The sequence below is a fragment of the Vigna umbellata genome, chromosome 8 (genome assembly GCF_029865625.1).
Source record: "Vigna umbellata cultivar VRB3 chromosome 8, Vumbellata_1.0, whole genome shotgun sequence".
Taxonomy (NCBI): Eukaryota; Viridiplantae; Streptophyta; class Magnoliopsida; order Fabales; family Fabaceae; genus Vigna; species Vigna umbellata.
This window is the reverse complement of record NC_142172.1, coordinates 37039909-37063549: the sequence shown is the minus strand read 5'-3', so window position 1 is coordinate 37063549 and position 23641 is coordinate 37039909. Positions and strand designations below refer to the sequence as shown.

The window sequence follows — 23641 nt, the reverse complement described above, 5'->3', positions numbered from 1 at the left end:
CCTCACAGTGAAGATCACATTAAAGTGTCTCTATGCCTCTTCCTCATATTTTATGTCACCATCTACAACCTTCAACTTCTTTACTTTTCGGGATATATACTATTCATCTACATTTTCCTTCTATTTTTTTCTCTACGGAGAAAATTTTCAAATCGTCAATTATGGGGTATACAATTAAGGACACATCCTTGACTCCTCCCACTAAAGATTAATATTCAATTACATTATTGAGTTTTTCCTAAAATATATATATATATATATATATTTTTATAATTCAACTCAATACCTATTGAACTACAATTCACAGCAAAATTAAAACTAAAAAATTGACCGTGTCAGAAAGACAGAGCATCGGGAGTGGCGACCAGCACACGAGTGATTTGATTCCACTGTATTGGAAGTTGGAACCTTGAGCCGCTCGAACACACACAAAAATCCATACAAAAAATCATCGTAGGATTCCACAGACTGGTGGTGGTGGTGGTGGTGGCGGTGGTATGTCCTCCACGACACCACATCCAAGGCAGCATCGGATGAGAAAAACATTAAAGATTACGTTAATTTTTTTCCTTTTTGTTGGAATTATTTGTATAAACGAATAAGAGAAACAGATTGTGCAAAAACTGAACATTAAGAAGGGAAAAAAGAGAGAGATATGTTCCCATGAAGTAATTTTTAATTAAGGCCCCAGCATAACAAGGCAAAATAAAAACGAGGAAAAAGCTGAAAAAAGAAAAAAAGAAGAAAGGAAGAAACACGCAGGGTGTGTGTTGATGAATTGGTGATGTCCCGGCGTGCAAAAACGAGGTAAAGCCTTTCCCCGAACAAAAAAGAACAATATTAAAATACAGCGTTAGATCGTAATAATATTCTCTCTGATTATGGCTTACTGACAGCAGCGTTCTGCTATCTCTTCCTTTTGTTTGTATTTACACGGGAACAAAGGGAGGGACCATCGGCGCCGGCTCGTAACAGAAGGGAGCCGCCGGGTGCTGCCAGTTCTTGAAGGACACGCTCACCTTCTCCGGCTCGTGCTGCGGCGGGTCTTGCGGCGGCTTTACCTCGAGCGGTGGCGGCGAGGAGGCGAGGGGCGAGAGGAGGGGGATGGCGACGTTCCACTTCAGTGAACGGTTGATTTGCAGGGAGGAGGGGGCCCGCCGCTGCAGACGGCTGGGCTGGTGGCGGTTATTGTCTGTCTTGGGATTTGACATTGGAATAGGAGAAAAGAGACGAGAGGAAAGGAGAAGAGAAGAGTGGTTATGCTGAAGATGGAAAGCAAACGGTGGTCGTTTTTTTATATATGTAATAAAGAAATAAAGGAAGAGAGTGCATACACACACGTTGGGAACTGAAAGGGTCATGAAAGCGGGGTCCACCTACCTGTCATACAGCTCGGCTCGGTTTCCCTCGGCTGGCTGGCTGGCTGGCTCCTGTAATCAATGGCTCACTATTCCCTTTACTGGTTTCATTTACTTAATATAGCATCCTTCTTTCTTCCATATACCTACCATTTTCAATATTCCATCGTTTTCTTAAATCCTTCTGCCATTTCAAATTTAATGTCATATGAACATTCAAATATTAGATTCCTTAAACATATTATAATATCATGTATTTTTTTTATCAGTGCATGAATAAATTGAAAATATTACCATGAAAACAAATACAATTATTTAAAAAAATATATATATACAGAGTTAAAATATAATTTAAACGTTATATTATTAAAATAATGGAAAGTAGTGGTGGACATGGTTGTGAGGAAGAGAGTTGTTTTGGAAATTGATTGGAAGAAAAGGTAGATGAGAGTCAAAGGTTGAATGATAGACAACAGAGAGGAATAATGAGAAATATTATGTATGATGAATTGAAAGATATTATTATAATTTAAGACATGAGAGATATAGAAGGGAAGATAGACACATCAATACAGAAAAATAATGGCTCTTTTGTTTGTTTTCTTTTGACGTTTTTCTATTATCATCACACAATAATCCCACTTATTAGGTCCCTCCCACTCTACCTCAAATCACATCATCACTACAAACCAAAACTCTCCCTCTCTCCTCTTAATCTCTCATTCAATCACTCTAATTCCACCACCTTCTATTAATTAATATCTCATTATCATAAATCTCAAAATTAGTTCCATCCAATGGCAAAAATTCACTGTACCCACAAACAAAATTTGTAACAAATAATCACTACTCATAAATATTTATTATTTGTGAATAATAATATAAAATATTTTAATATTTATTTATAAATAGATTTAATGCAACTATATATTATCTGTATATACAAATATATATTATTTAAAAAATGTAAAATTAATTTATATTAAATTAATTAATATATATTATTATCACAGTTACTCATTTTCATCATCAATTTCAATGGTCTTCACATTCACTTTCGTTCAAACAAATCAATGTCAAATTTATTTTACTTTAAACTAGTATAACATCATCCATCCCACAAGTATGAAATTTGTTTCTTCTTCTTTCTCCTTTTAGTAACAGGTTAGATATCGTAGAGAAAAGGTAGTGATGGGAATTTTCAGAACATATGATTTGATGTGCAGGAGGAATATATCTTTCTAACTCTTGCTATTGGGTAAGGACAAAAATTAAATTTTAAAATGCTTTGGCGATTTATAAAATACATTTACTAATAGAAATATTTAGCTAATCTTGAGAGTGATAAATATAATTGTTTTTAATAGTTAAAGGAATTTTGTCCTGGTAGAACTGGAGAATAGTGGAATATGAATACGTGTATGAGATTATCTTAATTGGGATGCTGAATGAATGATATAAACTATGATTTTATGACTGGAAAAGTCTACAAGAAAAATTGTCGGAGGGTGTTAGAAGTTGGACACTTTAAATAAGAAATAAACTAATTGCAAATCCAATGGTCGGAAATCTCTTTCAATCCCACGGCTAAGGTGTAAGTAGCGTGGTCAATTATGTACCTTCTACTCACAAAATCCACGTGTCACCTTCTTATTGCACACATACTTCAAGCACTAGTATCACTGGATTCATTCGATAAAATTATACTTCAATAAATGGTTTTTTGGAAAAATTATTCTTCTAACATGAATTAAAAATATCATCCCGAAAACAATACCAACATTTTTCTTGAGCTTCAATTCTTATAAATTTATTATTTGAAAATTTACGTTTTCAAGATTAGTTCAATTAAAATTTAAAAAAGAAACAACTCTACTAAAGTAGTTAGTTATTTTTCCACTTTTCCCAATTTCTATATAAAAAATATTATTTATATACTTTTAGTCGTCATCCCTACTTCCAAATTATTCATCTTTCCAACTATCATCAGTTGCCCTCAATATTTCTGAAAATATTATATTATTTATGTTATATATTATATTTGTTTTAATTTTTCATAAAATATTTTCTTCATGAAAACAACAATCGAAGAATTAATATTTTTTTTTTTAAAAATTAATTAGAAATATCTAAAAGTATAATAGATGTAAACATTACGTTTAACTATGCATTTTATTATATATTTAAATTATTGGACTTAAATATTTTAAATTTCAGTCAAATTAGCATCTAACTTTGTTAAATAAAGCCTTGTCACATATCTAGGATAGATGAAAGTAATTTTTTCTTTTTCATGTTGTGCTTAGAACAACAGACATCAAAATCATATTAATTCATTTAAGATATTATTTTTAATCACTGGAAGAGGAATTCAAGTTATCTCATGTTAAACCAGGTTTAGTTTGATCAAATTAATTAAGTAGGAAAATAATAGGTGTATAGATTTTCACTCGTTGTAATCCATCATAGATTTCTAATTAAACAACGAGTTAAACTTCTATGTACAAATGTAAAAGTTTATTATATAATTAATTGATAAAAAGTGATAGATGTGAAATTTAAAATTACTTTACAGAAATAAACTCACTTATTACGTTTATCAATTTATAATTAAATAATAATATAAAAATAATTTTTCACTATGGGTACGTTTTTTTTCTTGAATTAGTGTAATGTATCTTCTTAAATTTATGTTATAATTTCTGTGTAAGGTCTATTATATTAAACTTTTATTTTTATTATTTATTGACGAAAGATATATTTTGTGCTTATTTTTAATTATTTTTCCCATATTTTAATATTGCATCTAATTAAGAGAGTATTTTTGTTCAATTTGATTATGAGATGAAGTTTACATTTATTTCATAATATGTTTCTTTCTTAAAATGTATGGATGATTCACACTTTTTTTCAGTTTTGAGTAGTTGAGAATTTTTATTTTCTTCATTATACTCCTTTTAATTTGTGTTTGGATTATTTTGATGTTAGACGTTGGTGATTAGCTTTTGAAAGAATTTGTTATGTTTGGGTACTCTAATTTTTCATATTTACTCTACGATTTTAAGCTTATATTTGAGTTTCCAATAAATATTAATTCATATTTACCGAGCACATTACATAAGTATTTTAATTATCTTAAGTGAGTTATCAAGGAAACTACTTTTTTTTATATACTTATATTGCTTAAATGACTTTGATATTTGTGATTCTAATTTAAGCAAATATATATATATATATATATATATATATATATATATATATATATATATATATAAATAAATCAAAAGTAGATCAATATCTTGTACATGTGTTTAGACAAAATATCTCCAAAATTATTGATAAGAGAAGGAAGAAAAGGAGTTTTTTCTTAAAATATTTTTTTTGTGTGTATACAGAATTAGATTTTAAAGAAAATCCAAATATATCACTTTATTAGTTTATATAAATTAATTTTAATTTATAAAAAATAATTTAATTTTTATTTTTTTAACAAATACTTTCACAAAAATGCCGATAGCTCGTCCCTTTCTAGACTTGTAAAATATCCTACTAAACTCTGTATAATGATTTTTTCTCCCATTATCTCTGAAGCTATTACCAGAATAATTAGTACTGCCTTAAATACTTCATTGAACAAAAAAATGTGATAATTGAATTTATTATAATAAAAACATATTTTCTAGAAGTTGGACCCAACACCACAATTCACAAGTAGTGAGTTAGAGATCAAAGCCATCAGGTAAAGTGATAAACATATGCGAAATGTTTGACTATAGAAAAGTACTGTAGTCGTTGATTGAATAAGTTAGCCAAAGCAACATGAACAATCAGAAGTGGCCAACCATGCTGTTGGATAGAAAAACAACAGACAAAGAAAATGGAAAATACTACAATGGAAGAGAATACCACTAGAATAATCTTTGAATCTGAGCCATCCAAGTCAATTTACATTTTAGACATGTTATAAATAAATTACTAAATAAAACAATTGCATATTTTAATTTGGTGGAATAAATTTGAATTTGTAAACTAAAATTATAGTACTAATTTTTTAAAATTAAGTTCTAATCAAGTTCTTTAAAAATAAATTATATCTTTGATACAACTTAATTTTCAAAAAAATCTGACATTATATAAATCTAATATACAAATAAGTTATAGATAAATAAATTAAATTTGTCTATCTGTCTAAGTAAACCTTTAAATGAAATTAGAGGGTCGGCCAAGAGAGCCAACCCTTTTGAGTTCCATAAATTATGTCGGCCATATGTCTTGATAGCCATACAGCATTCACCAATCTAGGATGAACGTGGCATATTTAGCCAACCGACCCTTTTAAGGGTAATCACAGAACATTCACTTCTATTTATAACAAGAAGCCTCAGTCTCTTCACTTAATTTCTCGATGTGGGACTCCACTATTGTTCCTCACGTTTCATTATACCTTTGAATATATTGATTGACAATATCAGATAGTTTCAATCTATAGAAGCTATAATCTAGACTTATAACCACTGTCAACATTTGAATTAACAGTACATTGAAATTAAAATTATTTCATCAAACATTCATTGTATATTTCTTCCTGAGTGTCTTCTCAATGGTTAAGAATTCATATAACACATCGCTTGCGCTTGAAGATAATAGGAATCTTTGTATTTTTTGCTACTTCCCACATGAATCCCATTGTGAATCCAATCCTCCCTGCTTATCCATGCATCCCTACCCAAATCAAGTACTCCAAGAATCTGCAAAGCCATATGTCCGATATGTTAACACAAAGTATATGACCACTAACTACCACCTATGTTAACACAATAAATGAACACTAACTTCCATCTCAGAGGACATGTAAAATCCCACCTTGAAATATTTCCAACTAAGTACCAACTTCATGTACAGAAATTTACTATTATGTACATGAAAGTGATAATTTTATTTCTAAAAATTAATAATAATTTACATATGTAAAACGATAAATAGTTATAAAATGAATACTGTGCTAGCTTTTGCTAAACTCACTCTGTTTCCCTATCACATTTTAGTGATAAATTCATGAATTTGATGACTTCCAAAGCTAAATAATTACAATGTGCTGTCTACAATAATTTAAGGCTATATACAAATAGCAATGAACAAATATTTCAAAAGTAGAATTTGAAAACAATGACAAGAACAATTGAAAAATCAACCAAGAAGAAATTCATACCACCCCGCCTTTCCAAGACACAAACGTCGGATTTGTCCTTGATTGTAGAACCTTGAGAGTCATGTACAGATGTTCCATAAGATCAGATACAAAAATAATTATAAAGAAAACAAAACATAATAATTCAATAGTCTGACCTTGGTTGCATAGTGGTCAAACCATGGTAATTTAATAACCATTCTTTATAGTAGCCAAACCTTTATTGTTAATGACCACTTGGAGAAGATTTGGATACATCTATAATGTATAATTTTAAGTACAAATAATTAAAAAATAAGCATACGATAGTAAACTAACCTCCACAGTGTCAATTGCTTCATTTGGAGGGATGGCTTGTAAAACTCTGAGACATAAGAATAGTGATTCATCCAATTAATATCATGACATAATTAAGTAATCATTCATGGCACTAGGGTGTTGAAATTCAAATGAAAAATATAATTAATGACGTTAAAGCAGGTCGTGGGAAAAACAAAATGATGGCCACCGCTAACAGTACAGTTCTGTAAGAGACAGTATTAAAAGATACGGATAATGAAAAACAGGACGAGGAAAGAAGAAACAGTTCCAAAAGTAGGCAAATCTAATTAAAATTATGAATAAACTAAAAAATTAAAACAGAAAAAATTACTTGAATGTTAAAATTAAAACTTCAGGTCATTAAATAACGAAATTTTGTTTTCATGCAAAATATAGTTACAAGAAGAAGGAAAGATGTACTTAATACATCTACAATATCACACCAATTGGGGCAATCCTCATGGGCTAGTCTTCCTTTTTCTCTAATATAAAACAATACATGAATTGTCATTCCAAACATCAGTATCAGCTAATTAGCTTATAGCCGGGGAGGTTAACATGATAAGGTCAATGAAATTTGGAACAAACCTTTCTTCAACTGCTGCAACTAAACCTCTTGTTAAAGCCACCCCGCCAGTCTATTCCAAATAAATATGTCAGTTCCTATCAATCAATATGTAATATCAAGACAATTATACACCAAGCTCAACATGTAAAACTCACCAATTGTATGCTACAAAATAATTTTCTCTGGATGTCTATGCGACCTGTGACATCATGGGGTTGAACAGTTAAACAAGCTTCAAATTTATGCATAAAAAATGAAAAAAAAAAATGAAAAAGACAAAAGATTACCAGTTGAGAGAATGCAGTTAGTAATTGCTTCTGCAAGGCCCACTTTTTCTTCTTTTTTTGGCTTAGCTGAAAAAATGGGATAGCTTTCCCACATTGGTAATCCTCCATTAACATTGGGATAGAAGGTATCAGACATGTCAGACCTCCGGGAAAAATCAATATGCCATGTATCTTCAAGCATATCCTCATAGTCATGAAACCTGGTGGAGGAAACCAATAGGATTAATTGTTCACAAACATGCTAACAGCACTGAAATAATTTCTTGAATCCACTAACCAAGTGCGAGGGGGAGGAGGATACACGTCAGGAACTAAAAGCTTTGGATAGAACAATCCCATAGGAGGGACCTAAGTAATAATCAACATCACTTCACAATCATGGCATTGTTCAAATTAAAAGTGAGGGCAAACCAAAAAAAATGTTGGATACATACATTAAGAGCAGTAAGCCTTATCTTGTGAGACACAGGTGGCCCTCTGTCCTCATATGAATGAACTACTGCAACGGCATCAAGTTCCTCTTCCTATAGACAGGACACCAGATAATTAAAGAGAGAATCTAAGTTTGGAAGCAAGTAAACACCAAAGAGGAGCAGCAAGTCTATAAATCTTCTCATTCCCAGAAATACCATATAAACACAGCAAAAGTATTTTTAATAGCAAATTACTCTCAGAATTTCATGTACATCACGTGTCCTTTTCTATAAAAATTATGTTTAGTGCTGAAATGCAGCCTGCGGTGCCACACATGATACATAGAGTCTCACTTTTATATATAGAATTTTCATATTCATGTTATTTAGAAACATGATAAACATACCAACAGGGCCACAATTGTGCCGCCACTAATTTTCAAATTAAAAGTTCATTTCGCACTCAATAAGGCTGGGCTCTAAAATACTCAGGGTGACGACTGCAAACTAAGCAAAATGAGAAGCAGCACAACTCACCTTGATTTCACAATATGTTTCTTTCAGTTGATTTAACATTAACAGATCTACAGGCTTTCTGAAAACATCTGTACGAATTTGTGGCCAAGTCTGGTGATGTCTTTGGGTCCAGAGAAGCCCCCTTGTTATATCCTGAAAGTATGAGGTTGTAATATATATAATGACTTAAAAAACTACCAAAATATACAAAATTTGGAAAATAAAATGTCACTACATAATTCAAAGAATTATAATATGAAAATCTTCATAAAAAGAAGCAAATTGAAAATGGCAACATATTACATAATGGAAAATCAATATACATTGGCAAGCACGGTTTTCTTTAGTTGGGTTGTACTGTTTTCTATTATGTTTGTTACGCTGTTTTGTTTCTGTTAGGTCATGAAAGCTGTGTCCATCTCTTTACTCTATACAAAGAGAGTTCTTGTAAATCTGTTATTAGTAATACAAAATTAGCCTCTTATTTATGTTTCTTGTTTCCTCCTCTTCTCTCTTTCTCTCTATACTCTAATATGGTATTAAGAACCTAAAGATCCTTTATGGCTGAAAATCCTCCTCTACTTCCCCTTAATCTGCTGCCTTCATAAAAATTTCAGAGAAAACCTAGATGATTCCAACTTCTTGCTCTGGCAGCAACAGATGGAACCATGCATCAAATGACATCATTTTCAAAACACGGTCGACAACTTATCTATTCCACCTCCATTTCTTTTTTAGTGAAGCAGATCATGCTGCTAGAAAAATCAATCTAGCTCATGGTGCCTAGGAGCAATAGGAACAAGATCAAATGCTACTGACATGGTTAAGTCTATGTTATCACAATTCTTTGTACCAGATTTGGGATAAAGTGCATGAGTATTTTTATAAACAGATGAGAGAGCTGGAGTGTGCCAACTTGCACTAAACTACATTCCATTACTGTTGAGAATAGTTCGGAATTTCTTCTACAGCATTGGGTGACTATCTTGCCTTTGTGGGTGATCATGTTGCTCTTCAACAACGCATTGATGTGATTCTTGAAGGTTTACCTCAAGACTATGAATCTATTATTGAAAGTAAGTTCGGACCTCTTTATATCGAGGAAGTTGAAGCTCTTCTTCTTGCATGAGTCACGTCTTCAAAAGTGCAGCAAGAAGTTTGTTCTTGATTCAATTTCTCTTAATCTGACTCAACCAACAATACCCAATTATGCTTCACAAAATGATCAAGAAACTTCTTATGCGATGACACCAATGTTCAAATCCAAGATGCAAAAGCTCAAGAGTTTTTGTGGTGTCATGACTCCAGTTTTAGAAGGTTGTGGTTGTGGCAGAATACACTTAGCATTCAATGTCAAGTATGTTTTAAATATTGACATACTACTTCCTTCTTCTATCACCTGCTTGACCAAAATTATCAACCTCCAACTCAAGGCAATCTTTACTTGAATTTCCAAGGAAATTCAAATCAACATTTTCAGGCATATTTTCATTTGTTTCATCACTATCAGCAATACTTTGCCCCACCTCTTTTACACCCTCCAACCAACTATCATCCTCCTTCGTAGAAGTCATAGCATCCGCCCACTGCATTGATGACCAACACTGGAGTAGGGTTGCCACCTACTCATTCTGTTTTGACCTCTAATTCCAAATAATTCCAATTGGTTCCCTGACTGCAGTGCTTCCTTCCATGTTACTGGAGAAAATCAGAACATTATTCAAAATGTTCCCTATGTAAATCTTGAAAAAATTTATATTGGTAATGGTCAAGGTTTGCCAATTCAATCTTCTGGATTCTCCTATTTTTCTGCTCCAAATAATCCTAATACTTCTTTATCCCTTCATTTACTTCAGGTTTCCACTATCACTAAAAATCTTCTTTAGTGTTAGTAAATCCACCAGAGAAATTCTGTTTATTTTGAGTTTAATGTCACTCACTTTTTTGTTAAATTTCAGGCAACTAATAAAATGCTTCAAGGATGAGTAGGGCCATCTCTATGCTTTTTCTGACTTGCGGCTTCAAGCTTCTCCACACACCACGTCTTCCTTTTCTATTAATTCTATAACCAATTATGATAATAACATTAGTATTCACTCTGTTTGGCAAGTTAGACATGCGCATCCTAATTCTAATGTTGAGACTGATTTTTCAGCAATGAAATCTTCCTTTTTTTAATAATAAAGAAGTTGCTTCTTTATGTAAAGCATGTTGTATTGGAAAAGCTCGCAGAATTCCTTCCTTCTTATCTCAATGTTTACAAGGGTCCCCTCAAACTTGTTTATATTGACTTGTGAGACCTTCTCTAGTAATATATAATGGTTTTTCCTATTAGGCAACCTTTGTTGACGCTTTTTCCAGATTTACACAAATCTAATGAGTTTGTCTCTCATGAGTTTCTTTCTCCTGTTATTTCTCAACCACAGCCTTATCCTATCAACAGTCACCCTGTGCAAACTAGGTCTAGGTCTGGCTTACAACAAAACAGGATTTATACCTCTGTCTTTCTAACACACTCTTAGTTGTTAGTAATGTGAAATTATCATCTTTTTGTTTTATTTTCTTCTCTCTTTCTCTCTATACTCTAATACTCTTTGGAAGCTTCCTTAATTGTCACCTCATCAAATGTGGTATTTAGTCTCACACCAACTAGAAATATGAATTAAATAGAGATTAGACAATCCTCATCTCACATGTTGATTTATAGGGTTGAGTCAAGTCCTAGGTCTATATTCTAAGAAAATACTTTTGTTTGGGCCAATGTAGTTTAGGTTATACATGTCACAAGTAACATGTGAAACATAGTTGCTAAATAAGAAAAAAGAAATGGAGTCAGAAAAACAAAAATTAGTATATCAAGCATGCTGGTAAGTGAATATTTTCCAAGTTTTGGATTATTTTAAAACATCAGTAGTGGGTAGAAGTATGGAACTATTTTTGTACCTCACCACCAAAAGGTAAAGTCTTTCCAGTTGAAGGTAGAGCACCTCCGTCCTATGCAACAAGAGAAGAGTTTAAATGTGAAAATTAATGACCGCTGTTTCTCATAACAATCTGAACTACCATCAAGTGTGAAAAGAACTCAAATTGAAAGTTAAAATAATAATACACACAAGCCAATAAACAAGTTAAAGTTGGTATATGTGACCAATAACAAAATTATATTCAGAATAATTACTAGTGTCAAATTCACCATAGAAGCTACTTTACCATATAAGTTGTTTTATTGAAATGACAAAGTAAATCCAATGAACAACAAAAGTTTAAATCATTAAAACAAACATCACAATCAACAAATTTAGTTATTATGTTTACCATGACCAATATAAGATTTAAAGTCAACCTCACAGTGGAATTTTTTTGGTTATATCACTGACCAGAGTTACTAATCCAAGATTGCAGCATGAAGCATAATTTGATCCACAGACAATCCCATCTACGTAGTGTTTGACTTAACATTTTCCAAGCTTCTCATTTCTTAAAAGAAGTTGAGCTAAGCACATATTTACAGAAGCTCTGAAGAATAAAGTAGCTTTCTTTTATTAACAAAATACCAAAGGTTTAATAGGTTCGGAGGTCCTATATTTGCGGGTTCGTTTCAATTGGGTCCTCCCATTTTGGAAATGTTCAATTAGATCCCTAATTTGACAAAATTGAGTCAATAATATCCTTTCCGTTAAATGTAATGGACGGCGTTAAATTTTTAAACAGATGACCTGTTGAGCATCTTTTTATTTCCAGGTGACATTTTGAACTTAATACGTGGCACAGCAGAAAAGTAATCTCTTGTTTGATTGTTGAGATTTTAGGGAAAAAAGAGATAGATTTTGCGTTGTTACTGTTAATGTAGATGAAATGCCAGATCCAACATTAACAACCAATTCTGCAATTTTTAATTTGCATTCAGATTCCCTTTTCCTTTCTAATCCTAAACCCTAATTTTCTTTTTTCACCCTCCAGCGTTGTCGAAATCCAGAATTCTGTGTGAAGTTTTTCACTCCCGATTACTCTTTGTTTTTTATTCTTATTCGTTGCTTCTTCTTCCACCATGAAAGAATTTAAATCCGTTAACCATCAACATCCGCACCAGGACGGTCACCTCTCGCCTTCAAAATTCGCCAAATTGTTTGATCCTGAAGCTTCCTGGGACAAGGTTTGTTCTTTCAGTACATCCTTCATAGATCCATTCCTGGACGAGAGGGAGAAGGCGTGGCAGTTGAGGAGGTCGATGTAGAGGGCGTAGGCGGCGGGGTGGAGGTGGCGGTGGGGGAGGACGCGAGTGGAGAGGAGGGAGAGGGCGAGCAAGGGAGGGAGGATTCTGACGGCCATGGCTTTCTCGAGAAGCTTCCAGGCGAGGGGGACGTGGTTGTCGAAGCAGATGTAGGAGACGAGACGGTGTGCGAGGTCGACGGAAGGGAGGGAGACGCCGGCGGAGTTGAGGGCGGCGCTGACCTGAATTGACCACAGAAGAGGGTCGGTCTTCTTCTCCTGCGCCCACTTGGTGAGTTCCATGACTCCCTCCCACACCATCGCTTCCATTCACCGATCGATCTCTCCACTTCGCAATTCCTTCGATTCTCAATTTAGACTTCACTCACCATCTTCATCGTCTTCTTCTTCAAATTTTGAAAAGTCTGCTTCCACTCACTCTGATGTTTTTTGTTGAAATGAAAAAAATGATAATTCACAATCGTCAACATCTTCGTCTCTTTCCACTCTTTTCATGCATTCCACCACTCAAATAATTCAAACCACCAGATTGCTTCTTACTTACAATTTAAAATGATATAAAATACACGTATTCAACTCACCTGTTTAAAAAGTTAACACTGTCTATTGCATTTAACGGAAAGGGTATTATTAACTCAATTTTGTTAAATTAAGGACCCAATTGAAACGAACTCGCAAATATAGGGACCTCCCAACCTATTAAACCAATACCAAAAATACAGCTTCTATAAAATCCATTTGGAGGAGCTTCTACTTTTCAGGAGAAGGAAAGCCCATATAAGTGAGGGAAAACATTAATGTTGTAAGAGATATATTGGAGATCCCACATTGACTAGAGACATAGCCAAATTTTAATATATATATATATATATATATATATATATATATATATATATATATATAAGTAGGTCACAAACTACACTTTTTGTGAGATTGAGTTAGACATAAACTCATTTACTCAAATGGTTTGGTTATTAATTAAGACATGAAAGCAACGTAGTGATTTGATTTTAACTTAATTTGCCACCAAGAGTGTCATTTTAGAAAATTTAAGGACCTCTTTCAGAAATTGAAGAATAGCAGAAAAGTAATTGTTATTTACCTTACCAATGATGATACAACTGAACTGAACACAATTTTCCAGATTAACAGATTTACGACTTCAGGACAGTTACTTCAAAATGAAGTAAACTTCAGGAGCCTACATACATTTTCTGCTGTAACTAATCTACTATCAAATGATGCTGGATAAATATACAGTGATATGTTGATCTACATACAGAGCTTTCTTTAATTTACTTCCAAATTTTCTGCTGTTAAGAATAGTGGATCATAGAACTATTAATTAATTCATAAATACAACTTCTAGATTTATTCTCGGCAAATGTTATACATCATTTAGTTATTCCATCTTCCAAGATATCCTAATAGAAAACTCCCAAGTAAGTGTAAAATAAGATATGTTTAATAACAATTATAAAATAAGTTTCATTTACCTCAATGCATATAAGTGATGTCACCTGAGCACCAATATTCACAACACATGCTGTTGATAATCCATTTCCAAAAACTGCTGCAATACCTTCCTGGTCAAGTCAAATAACACCTTATGAAATTTTTAGAAGCTAATTAAGAAATCCTGACAAAGTGTTCACTTCCAATTTGATCACATGCTTTATTGTTGGATCTCCACCAACCCCGTTCTATAAATAAATTTCATAATCCATCAGAATCATGATCCCTGATGTAGATTAAAGTTATAGTGACCATTATAGCACAGAGGATTTTGTAAACCAAACCAAGAGAAAAATGTTTGAGACTACAGAAATTTGAACAAAGTTATCTGCAACAACTTTCAACATTAAGACTTGGTTTTATTTGGAAAGTAAGAACCAAATCTATGACCATGAAAACACCAAACTTAATGGAAATAACTTGTTAGGGAACTAATTGTATCTAGTAGAAGAAGAAACATTACCCAGCCTAACTGCCTGGCAGTTAGGTAAGTCAGTATAAAAGGGGTGGGTTGGTTGGTGAGAGGGGGAGTCTTTGAGTGTTATTGTTTGGCGGGAACTCTTGTAGTTCTTTGGAGGGAGGTTAAGCTCTCTGGTTACGTTGTAACACCATTCTTACTGATTCTTTTTCAATAAAAGGAGGCTGTATAATTCAGATATATTGTCTTTGTGTGTATTCGAGTGTTTTTCCATAGGTTCTTGATCCAAGAACCTATCATTTGGTCCGACCTGCCGGATCCAAACGAATTGGAGAAAAACGCGAAGATGGAGAATGCGACGGAGGCAAGGCTTGAAGCCATTGAGATTACGATGGAGGGGATGAAGGCTGAATCGACGGCGGTACGAAGGGACCTTCAACAAATAATGAGGATTTTGGGAACGCAAGGCCATCACGGTCCTCAGGCGGAAGGGAGTTCAGAAGATAGCTCCGTCAACGATAATCAGCATAGGGGACCCAGAGTGATTGGAGTGGGCGAAAATGGTGGAAAAGGGGAAGAACAGAAACCGTGGAGGAAGAGGGTAGAGTTACCGACCTTTGAAGGAGAGGAGCCACTCAGTTGGCTCAATCGGGCAGAAAGATTCTTTGACATACAGAAAATAACGGACGACGAAGAAAAGGTGGAACTCGCATATGTGAGCATGGAGGGGAGTGCGGCGTACTGGTTTACGTTTTGGAAAGAGAAGGCTCGAAATCGATCGTGGGATGGCCTGAAGGCGGCCATGATTAATCGCTTTGGGAAAGGATTCAGAGGCACGGTGTTCGAGCGATTGGCCACTCTACGGCAAGAAGGCACAGTGGAAGAATTTGTTCGGAGTTTCGAAACGTTGATGGGGCAGACGAAAGGGGTACCGGAGGAACAGGTGTTAGGGTATTTCTTGGCGGGGTTACGGGAAGACGTGAGGGGACAGGTGCGAATTCAGAATCCTTCTGAATTAATGGAGGCGATGAGGATAGCAAGGGATGTGGAAGACGCGGCGCTGCGAGTTCAAGGATGGCAAGCGAGTGGGTCTAAGACGAACCCATACGTTATGCGACCCATCGGGAATGTGACGCGAACGGAGCCGGTGAGAACTGCGACGACCCAAGTAGTGAAAACGGAGGGTGGAGGAGTCGCGAGAAGAGAGGGAGCGATGGCGGCGAGCAGCTCGATAGGAAGTGTGACCGGAGGCGCCGATAATCGGGAACGGACGGTGCGAAACTTACCGTATCCGGAATTTCTTAAAAGGAGAGAAGAGGGTCGTTGTTTCCGGTGCGGAGGCCCCTTTGCTCCTGGCCACCGATGCTCGGAAAAGAGTCTGCGAGTTTTGCTGTTGGCGGAGGATGAGGATGAGGATGACAGCAAGAATGCACTCAATATTTCATGTTCCCCGACTAAAGAAGGCTGTGGGTGAGAAGAGGGTGCCTCCGTTGGAAGATGGGGCGTTAAAAAAAAAAAAAAAAAAAAAAAAAAAAAAAAAAAAAAAAAAAAAAAAAAAAAAAAAGAGCAGTTTTTCAACCTTGGGGACAAGGTTGTTGGGGAAGGGGAGTATTGTTAGGGAACTAATTGTATCTAGTAGAAGAAGAAACATTACCCAGCCTAACTGCCTGGCAGTTAGGTAAGTCAGTATAAAAGGGGTGGGTTGGTTGGTGAGAGGGGGAGTCTTTGAGTGTTATTGTTTGGCGGGAACTCTTGTAGTTCTTTGGAGGGAGGTTAAGCTCTCTGGTTACGTTGTAACACCATTCTTACTGATTCTTTTTCAATAAAAGGAGGCTGTATAATTCAGATATATTGTCTTTGTGTGTATTTGAGTGTTTTTCCATAGGTTCTTGATCCAAGAACCTATCATAACTTAACTGCTTTGCTTAATACACATTTGTTCATTTCCCTCACTTTTCATAACCAACATACTTGATCCAATCTTGAGGGATTGAACCCACTCCTCAAGAGTGAGGCTTGCTAACGATACCAGTATGTATCCATATGTAATAGTCGAGGGAGTTAGGAAAAACCTCAGAAGTAAGGTTATAATATTATCAAGAGCAGCAACAAAAGAACTATAACCACAATGATGAATGTGTATCATCTCATATATTAATAGTCATTTATACCTGCAATCATCATATGAAGTTATAACAGCAAGATAGAAGATCACACCTGGTGTACCACTGCAGAGCCAAAGCAGAGTTCTCGCAACACCAAAGATATGATTTCCTTTATTTCTGCTTGTGGTAAGGACAGAAACATAAAATGACTATATCAAGCGTGGGAAAATAAGAAATCTAAAAGGACATGCAAAATAAATACAGGACAAGTATTTATCACAATTTAAACGAACTGATTGCCAAATACCACGATTGTCAAATGTTTCAGGCATCACAAGAACAGCAGAATACATATTTCTTTCATTGCGAGGAATATGAAGTTTCTCTATCAAAATCCAGTCCCAAATAGTATGCAGATCGTCCAGTACCTGCATCATAGGCAAGTGATAGTGATATAAAATAAGAGTTACGAATGGTGTCAAAGACACTCAAAATTCTCACTATCAATCATCGGAAGCATTTTAATCTAAAAGATATGGTTAAAATTTAGATATCCTACACCCATAGATGTGGTTATAATTGGTCATATCTTTAGTATATACAGGATCTCAACATTAAACATAACCAATAATTTCCAAGTCATTGGCTTTTTCCCAGTAGAAGTTTTGAATGATGAGTTCATATTGTTCTAGCTTTGTGAATCTCTCTATTCATAATTTTCATGCTGCCAATCAATTGAATATTGAAAAGCCGCAAAACATTACTTAGAAGCTCAAAAATCCATAAATAACATGAAAGAAATCAGTATATCAAATCTCCAAACTAAGAAAATAACCTCAAGTGAAATCAGGATAATAAAAGTCATATGAAAATGGATCAATCTCTGGTTAACAGCTTAATCATTTTGCAGACAGATAGTTCAGAAACATAGCACAGCTGAGAAGTTTGTGACAGACTCCTACTCCAGGGAAAGACACACTATATGTAGAATTTAAGGGCCTCTGTAATCTACTTCTATCATCGCTTTACTGAAACAATTATTTGAAAGCCATATTGGGATTTCAAGGAGGAGAGTTACTTGAACAAAATGAGTGCAAATTTTACATCTAATTTATAATGACCAGTTATCTCAAAAGCTTTAGGTATTAGGTGAAGACACAAATGGCTTTGTATTATATCGATTCAAATTTCAGACTGAGCAGAGGCTTCTAATTGAGAATCCAGTGTTGATTCTTCCATACATCAATACAAAAAAACTGAAGGTGCGAAATTCTGGATGAGTAGGATCACTGTACAATTAAAAGAATGTTCCTTTCAGTGTACTTTCACCACAAAAACTCAATACTTTCTCAAAAACCTTGCTAGCATGCAGTGTGGAGATTACGTAATAAACCAAAGACAAAGATACATATGCTCAAAATGCCAAATTGTAATTGAAAGGAAGCAGAAAATCCCCTCATACAGCATTAGGTTGTCAAGAGGCTTTACATGTTCTTTTTTAATTTTTCTTCCTATCATGATTAATCTGTTTAAGTAGTAATAAGTACAAGAAGTGTGCTATAAATTTGCAGGAACAAGCAAGTAAAGTATGCATATTTTAAAAGCACGATTATTGTTAAGCTGTAATAGTATATGTATTGAAGATTGTTTATCACGTCTTCCTGAATAGTCAAAGCATACAATTTCAACATATTACTTAGAAACTTAAAGTAAAACTCTACTATAAATTTGCAGGACTAGGCAGGCAGGGTATGCATATTTTTACAAGTAAAACTATTGATATGAATTCATTAATACAAAAATAAAGGTCACCAATATTTTTTGCTATTACATTATAATAATGCAACACCTAACTCTATATTACAATACATAATTCTCAAACTATGTAATATATACACTTTTCTGGTCACTAATTAACCATATGTGATCTAACAAAAATTCCTAATTTGCACCGATATTATTCTAGTTTGGAAGTGGTGAGTACCTGCTGCATGGAATAATGTTGTGAAATGTTCAAGTGTCCTCTGCGGATTGGTCGACATATACAATACGGCTCAGTTGGGGATATTCGTAATGCTTCATCACCACAAATGAACTCTTTGAATTTTCTTTCACTTGCATTAATATCCTTCGAATCTGCACCTTCTTCTTTTGGATCTGAAGACTCACCATTCTCACCTTTACTTGAAGTTTCTACAAGTGCCAATTTATATATAATTCATAACATAGTGGTAATTAATATTAAAATAACAAAACTTTTAACATTGCAACTTGTTGCTTCTAATGAAGAATTCAGTTCCAATAAAACAAGCAGCTAAGCAAACCAAACATTGAAAGACTAACATGTTTTAATTTAATGTCACTAAAAAAAGGAAAAGAGTAAAAGTTATCTTAAAGTGGTTTTTCATATGATAATTGAAATACTTTATAATAAGATAAGGTAATGCCTCAGCTCTAATATTACTTCTTTTTTATTGTATAATACTCATGAAAGGTACTAAACAGCTCATATTAGATACCAGAAAAACAAATTTGAATGAATAAAATGCTAAGCTAATTGACACAATGAGAACAGGCCAATTTCCTCTTACCTAATGATACAGATGAATCAATGGCCTCTTCATATAAATTAGTCCAAGTGAAGGGCAAGTTTTTCCTGATAATATGAGGATTGTGTCCATCAACACGTCCCATCTGCATATTATGTACATTGAAAGTCAGTATTAATTTAGAAAAAAAGTAGTTTACACTTAAAGTTTTATTGTTGTATAGTAACCCCAGAAAAAAAGAAAAACAATAACAACTTCATAAATATTTGATAGAATTTTCCAAATAGATTAGTTTTGCCTGAACACGAGAATGCGAACGTGACTTTACAGAAACCTTAGAATCCATCCTCGTTACCATGTTCGTAAAATCAATGAATAGCCAGCTAAAACAATCATCCCCACACTTATCTTTCTTGCTCTCACTACATAACCTATTATTTTGCCTCTTTTGTCTTCTATAATCCAGTTTTACATGCTAGATTTTGTTCCATAGTCATTCAAAAAAACTTTAATTAGAAGAAAAGAACCACTGAAAGAAGAACTGTCAGGATGATTAATAAGTGAAGCGACAAACTTCATGAGATTATAAGGACATGCATTGAATATATCTTCAAATCATATATGTATAAACAATATAAGTGATAAATAGTATATAAAATATAAAAGCTCAGTTAAGCATATAAATAGCATTGTTTACTTATAGTTAGGACTAAAATAGCAGAAACCTCCATAGAAAAGTAAGAATGTTCAAAAGGGTGAATATAGCACTCTTTCCTTAATGAATAATATATATGTCTGTCACCGCATTTGTCTACTTGAGATGCAAAGATTTGAAAGGCGAACATTAATCCCATGCTTAAACAGGTCCAAACATTATTACAACACAGACACAGCAAACAAGAAAAACAGATCATACAAACAAACAGGATGAGTTTAATCATTTGAATTTTAGCTGAATAAAACTCCACACACCTTGCGAGGGATAGAATTACTGGGAGCTTCTTCATCCAGAAATGGTATCTTCAACAATGATGCAATCTTTTTTTTAACAAAAGAAGGGTATAAATCCATGTTAGCAAAACTGTAACAAAAGTAACAGAACCAAAGTGTCTCTAATAACTTACGGTATTATAAGCTTTTTCCCTTTCCTTGTGCTGTTCAGGCACCACATGACTATTGAGCATCTAAATGCAAAAAGTGAAAACCAGCAATAATTAAAGTAAATCATGTATCCAAGCAAAAAAAGGAGGGGAACAGAATACAATAGATTTTTAAAAAACAGTCAAATTATCAGAAAAACCTGATCTATGACATTCCCTTCGGTCTGTTTGGTGTGGCGAGCAATGCAGTGAGGAATATTAAAAGGGGTGTCTTGAGAAGCCAAGCCAATCCTAATATTTGCAGAACCTGAGTAATATGGGGATGGTATCCAAGAAGTTAGAATATGTAAACTTCGGGTGCTATTTGGGGAACAGGGTGACAAATGGGTAGTGAACGAAATTGAATATTTTGCATACCTGGGTTGATAACAACCAGATTAGAGCCTCGTTCTGAAATTATTTGAGAAGGAAGCGCGGATTTAAGGTAATCCTGTGACATTAGAACATCCCCAACATGATATATGAGAACAATTTTTTTGAAAATGCAACGGTGACAGAGAAATAGATTGTACCATGGAAAAGAGAGTAAGTTGTAGTAGTAGTTGCAGTTTGAGAGAGAATAGTGACTAAGGTTTTTCAAATTTGGTGGGTTTTTTCCATTTCTTTTTGGGTTCTTCCTCAGTTCAAAACTGAGAAAACAGTTCTCTGACAATTTCCTTGATAAAGGTTCCTATTCTGAAATCTCAGAAGTTAAAAAAAAAATTAAGTAGCCAAAATATGTTTATTTAAAAGTAAGAGGCATATATAATCATTTTTAGGTTAAATTCTAATTATTTTTGTAATTTTAGTTTTCAGATTAAAAAATATATCACAGTTCAATCTTTACACACACACACACACACATATATATATATATATATATATATATATATATTCAATCAAATTATAGAAAAGTAATATATTTACTTAAGATATTATAGAAAGCTATTTAATTAATTAAGATATAAACATCGGAAAATTGATGATAAAACAAAAAATTAATATTGATAACGTTTGGAGATCAAAATTGCAAAAAATAAAAACGATCAAAACCACGTATTAAAATTATAATTTAGTCTTCAAAATATTTTGATAGTTCGGTTTGATTTTGTTTAGTTCAATTTAGTTTGGTTCGGTTTAATATGATTCAGTTCGATTCGACTTATTTTGTTTGATTTAGCTTTGCTTGATTTTGTTTAGTTTGGTTTGGTTCGTTTCAACTTGATTCAGTTTGGTTTAATTCAGTTTGTTTGATTTGACTCGACTTGGCTTAGTTTGGTTCAGTTCAGTTCGATTCACATTGTTATTGTCATGTGTATTATGTGAGTTTGACGCGTGACCATTTAAAAAAAATTAAAACTAAAAGATTAAAAATATTTAAAAAATAAAAAGATCCTATTAAATAAAAAATAATGAGATATGATAAAATAAGGATTATTTATATAATTAAAGAGACAAACTTAAAAATAAAAAAATGTTTGTGTATGTATTTATAAATAAATATTTAAGGTATATAATAATATAAATATTTTTTAACCTTTTAATGTATTAATTAATATTAATTAAATAAAATAAAATAGTTAATTCATTTACCTGTTGAATTATTTTATTATAACTAATAATTAAATTTAATTAATTAGTATTATTAATTTAAATTATAATACTATTATAAAAATATAATATAAAAATTTAATTTTTTTAATCATTTTAATTTAATTTTTTAATTTAAAATTAATAAAAATTAAAATAATAAAACAGATCAATAGATTAAATACGAACCTGATCTACTTTTAACTTGTCATTTTGGTAGACTTAATTGACAGATGAAAATAGATTAATAGGTTAAAAATTTCAATCCATCTCATTCATATGATATACTGGTTTATCATCACAGCTGATTTTGATACTTTATATATGGTGTATTCTCACCTTAACTTATGTTCATAAAGGGCATTTCAGCTCTTTTAATCACAACTTCCTCACAGTGCTATATTTCCTAAATCTCTAGTTCCATCCTATCTAAATTTTCAAAATTTTAGTTTTTACTTTCAGAGTCATAAATTACTATATTAAGAAGAATTGATCAAAATCTTGATTTATATAAATTTTTTATTTTTTCATAATTTATTTATATTTTCTTTTTCCATATATATTTAGATGTTTTCTCTCCATTTATCCTGATCAATTGAGGAATATAATTTTTTCCTGTGATATAAATAAGTCCAGGAGTTAATTTTATACGTTAAAATTTTAAAGATTTTCTTTGATTGAGTTATAAATTTTTATATGTTCAGTTATTTTTTATTAAAAAACGTATTAAGAGGATATAATTTGAATTATATATTTATTTTTTTATTGACAAAATTCATAATTATAAATTAAGTAGAATATAAGGATATAATCTAAATATTATTTTAAATGTTAAAGGAAAAATGTTATTTTTTAGAGAAGCATTGTGTATATTTATTTTGAAACTCAAAGTGAGAGTTTTATTTTTAAATTATTATTCACTATGATTCTTAAACGATATAATATTATTAAACGTAATGTAACAAAAACTTGTTCTATAACCACTTTTTTATTCTAAATTATTTTTTCATCCTCTGATACCATTCCAACGTTTAGAGTTTAAGTATCTTAAAACAATATTGTTAAGTTTGATTACAAGTTTAAAGTAATTGTGTGCATTAAAACATTATTAAAAGGAACATCTAATGATTAAAAAATACATATTTAAATTATACGTTAACATTTTAAAGATTTTTTTTTTCATTGAGTTAGAAATTTTTATATGATCGGTTATTTTTTATTAAAAACATAAGACGAGATAATTTGAATTATACATTTATCTTGCTCTTCATGATGTTTAGGGTTTTAGATATTATAAATTAACTAGGATCTAATTTTATTATAGTTTATTTTGGAAGTTTTGTAACTGTTTTTTCTTTTTATTTTAATTATTGAATGATGTGAGATTATTAAGTATAAAGAAAAAAAAACTTATTTTAAAATATATTTTTTTATTCTAAATCAC

The 23641-nt window shown here is 32.7% G+C and overlaps 2 protein-coding genes and 1 non-coding gene across 4 annotated transcripts; all 3 read right to left on the bottom strand.

The window, feature by feature from the left end:
• Positions 1-656: 656 nt before the first annotated feature.
• Positions 657-1282, bottom strand: LOC148194622 (uncharacterized protein At4g14450, chloroplastic-like). The gene has a single exon (XM_088096110.1). It carries the CDS (start codon positions 1209-1211, stop codon positions 930-932), a length of 282 nt encoding a protein of 93 aa, XP_087952236.1. The 5' UTR covers positions 1212-1282; the 3' UTR covers positions 657-929.
• Positions 1283-5568: 4286 nt separating this feature from the next.
• On the bottom strand, positions 5569-5696 carry LOC124827199 (U11 spliceosomal RNA). Its single transcript, XR_007027933.1, has one exon. It is a non-coding gene; the product is annotated as a U11 spliceosomal RNA (small nuclear RNA).
• A 51-nt stretch (positions 5697-5747) lies between these two features.
• Positions 5748-21296, bottom strand: ARP9 (actin-related protein 9). Of its 2 annotated transcripts, none has more exons than XM_088096448.1 (20): positions 21141-21296; positions 20986-21058; positions 20769-20875; positions 20593-20652; positions 20441-20506; positions 19511-19613; positions 18904-19112; positions 17230-17347; positions 17032-17096; positions 14378-14467; positions 11595-11645; positions 8673-8804; positions 8157-8246; positions 8000-8070; positions 7723-7922; positions 7591-7634; positions 7456-7505; positions 6865-6910; positions 6568-6618; positions 5748-6106 (listed from the first exon to the last, which is right to left on the bottom strand). In XM_088096448.1, the coding sequence occupies exons 1-20, from the start codon at positions 21141-21143 to the stop codon at positions 5963-5965; spliced, it is 1773 nt and encodes a 590-aa protein (XP_087952574.1). In that variant the 5' UTR covers positions 21144-21296; the 3' UTR covers positions 5748-5962. The 2 variants fall into 2 exon arrangements, with proteins under 2 accessions (XP_087952574.1, XP_047156148.1); XM_047300192.2 differs by having other exon boundaries at positions 17227-17347; positions 21141-21295.
• Between the last annotated feature and the right edge of the window lie 2345 nt (positions 21297-23641).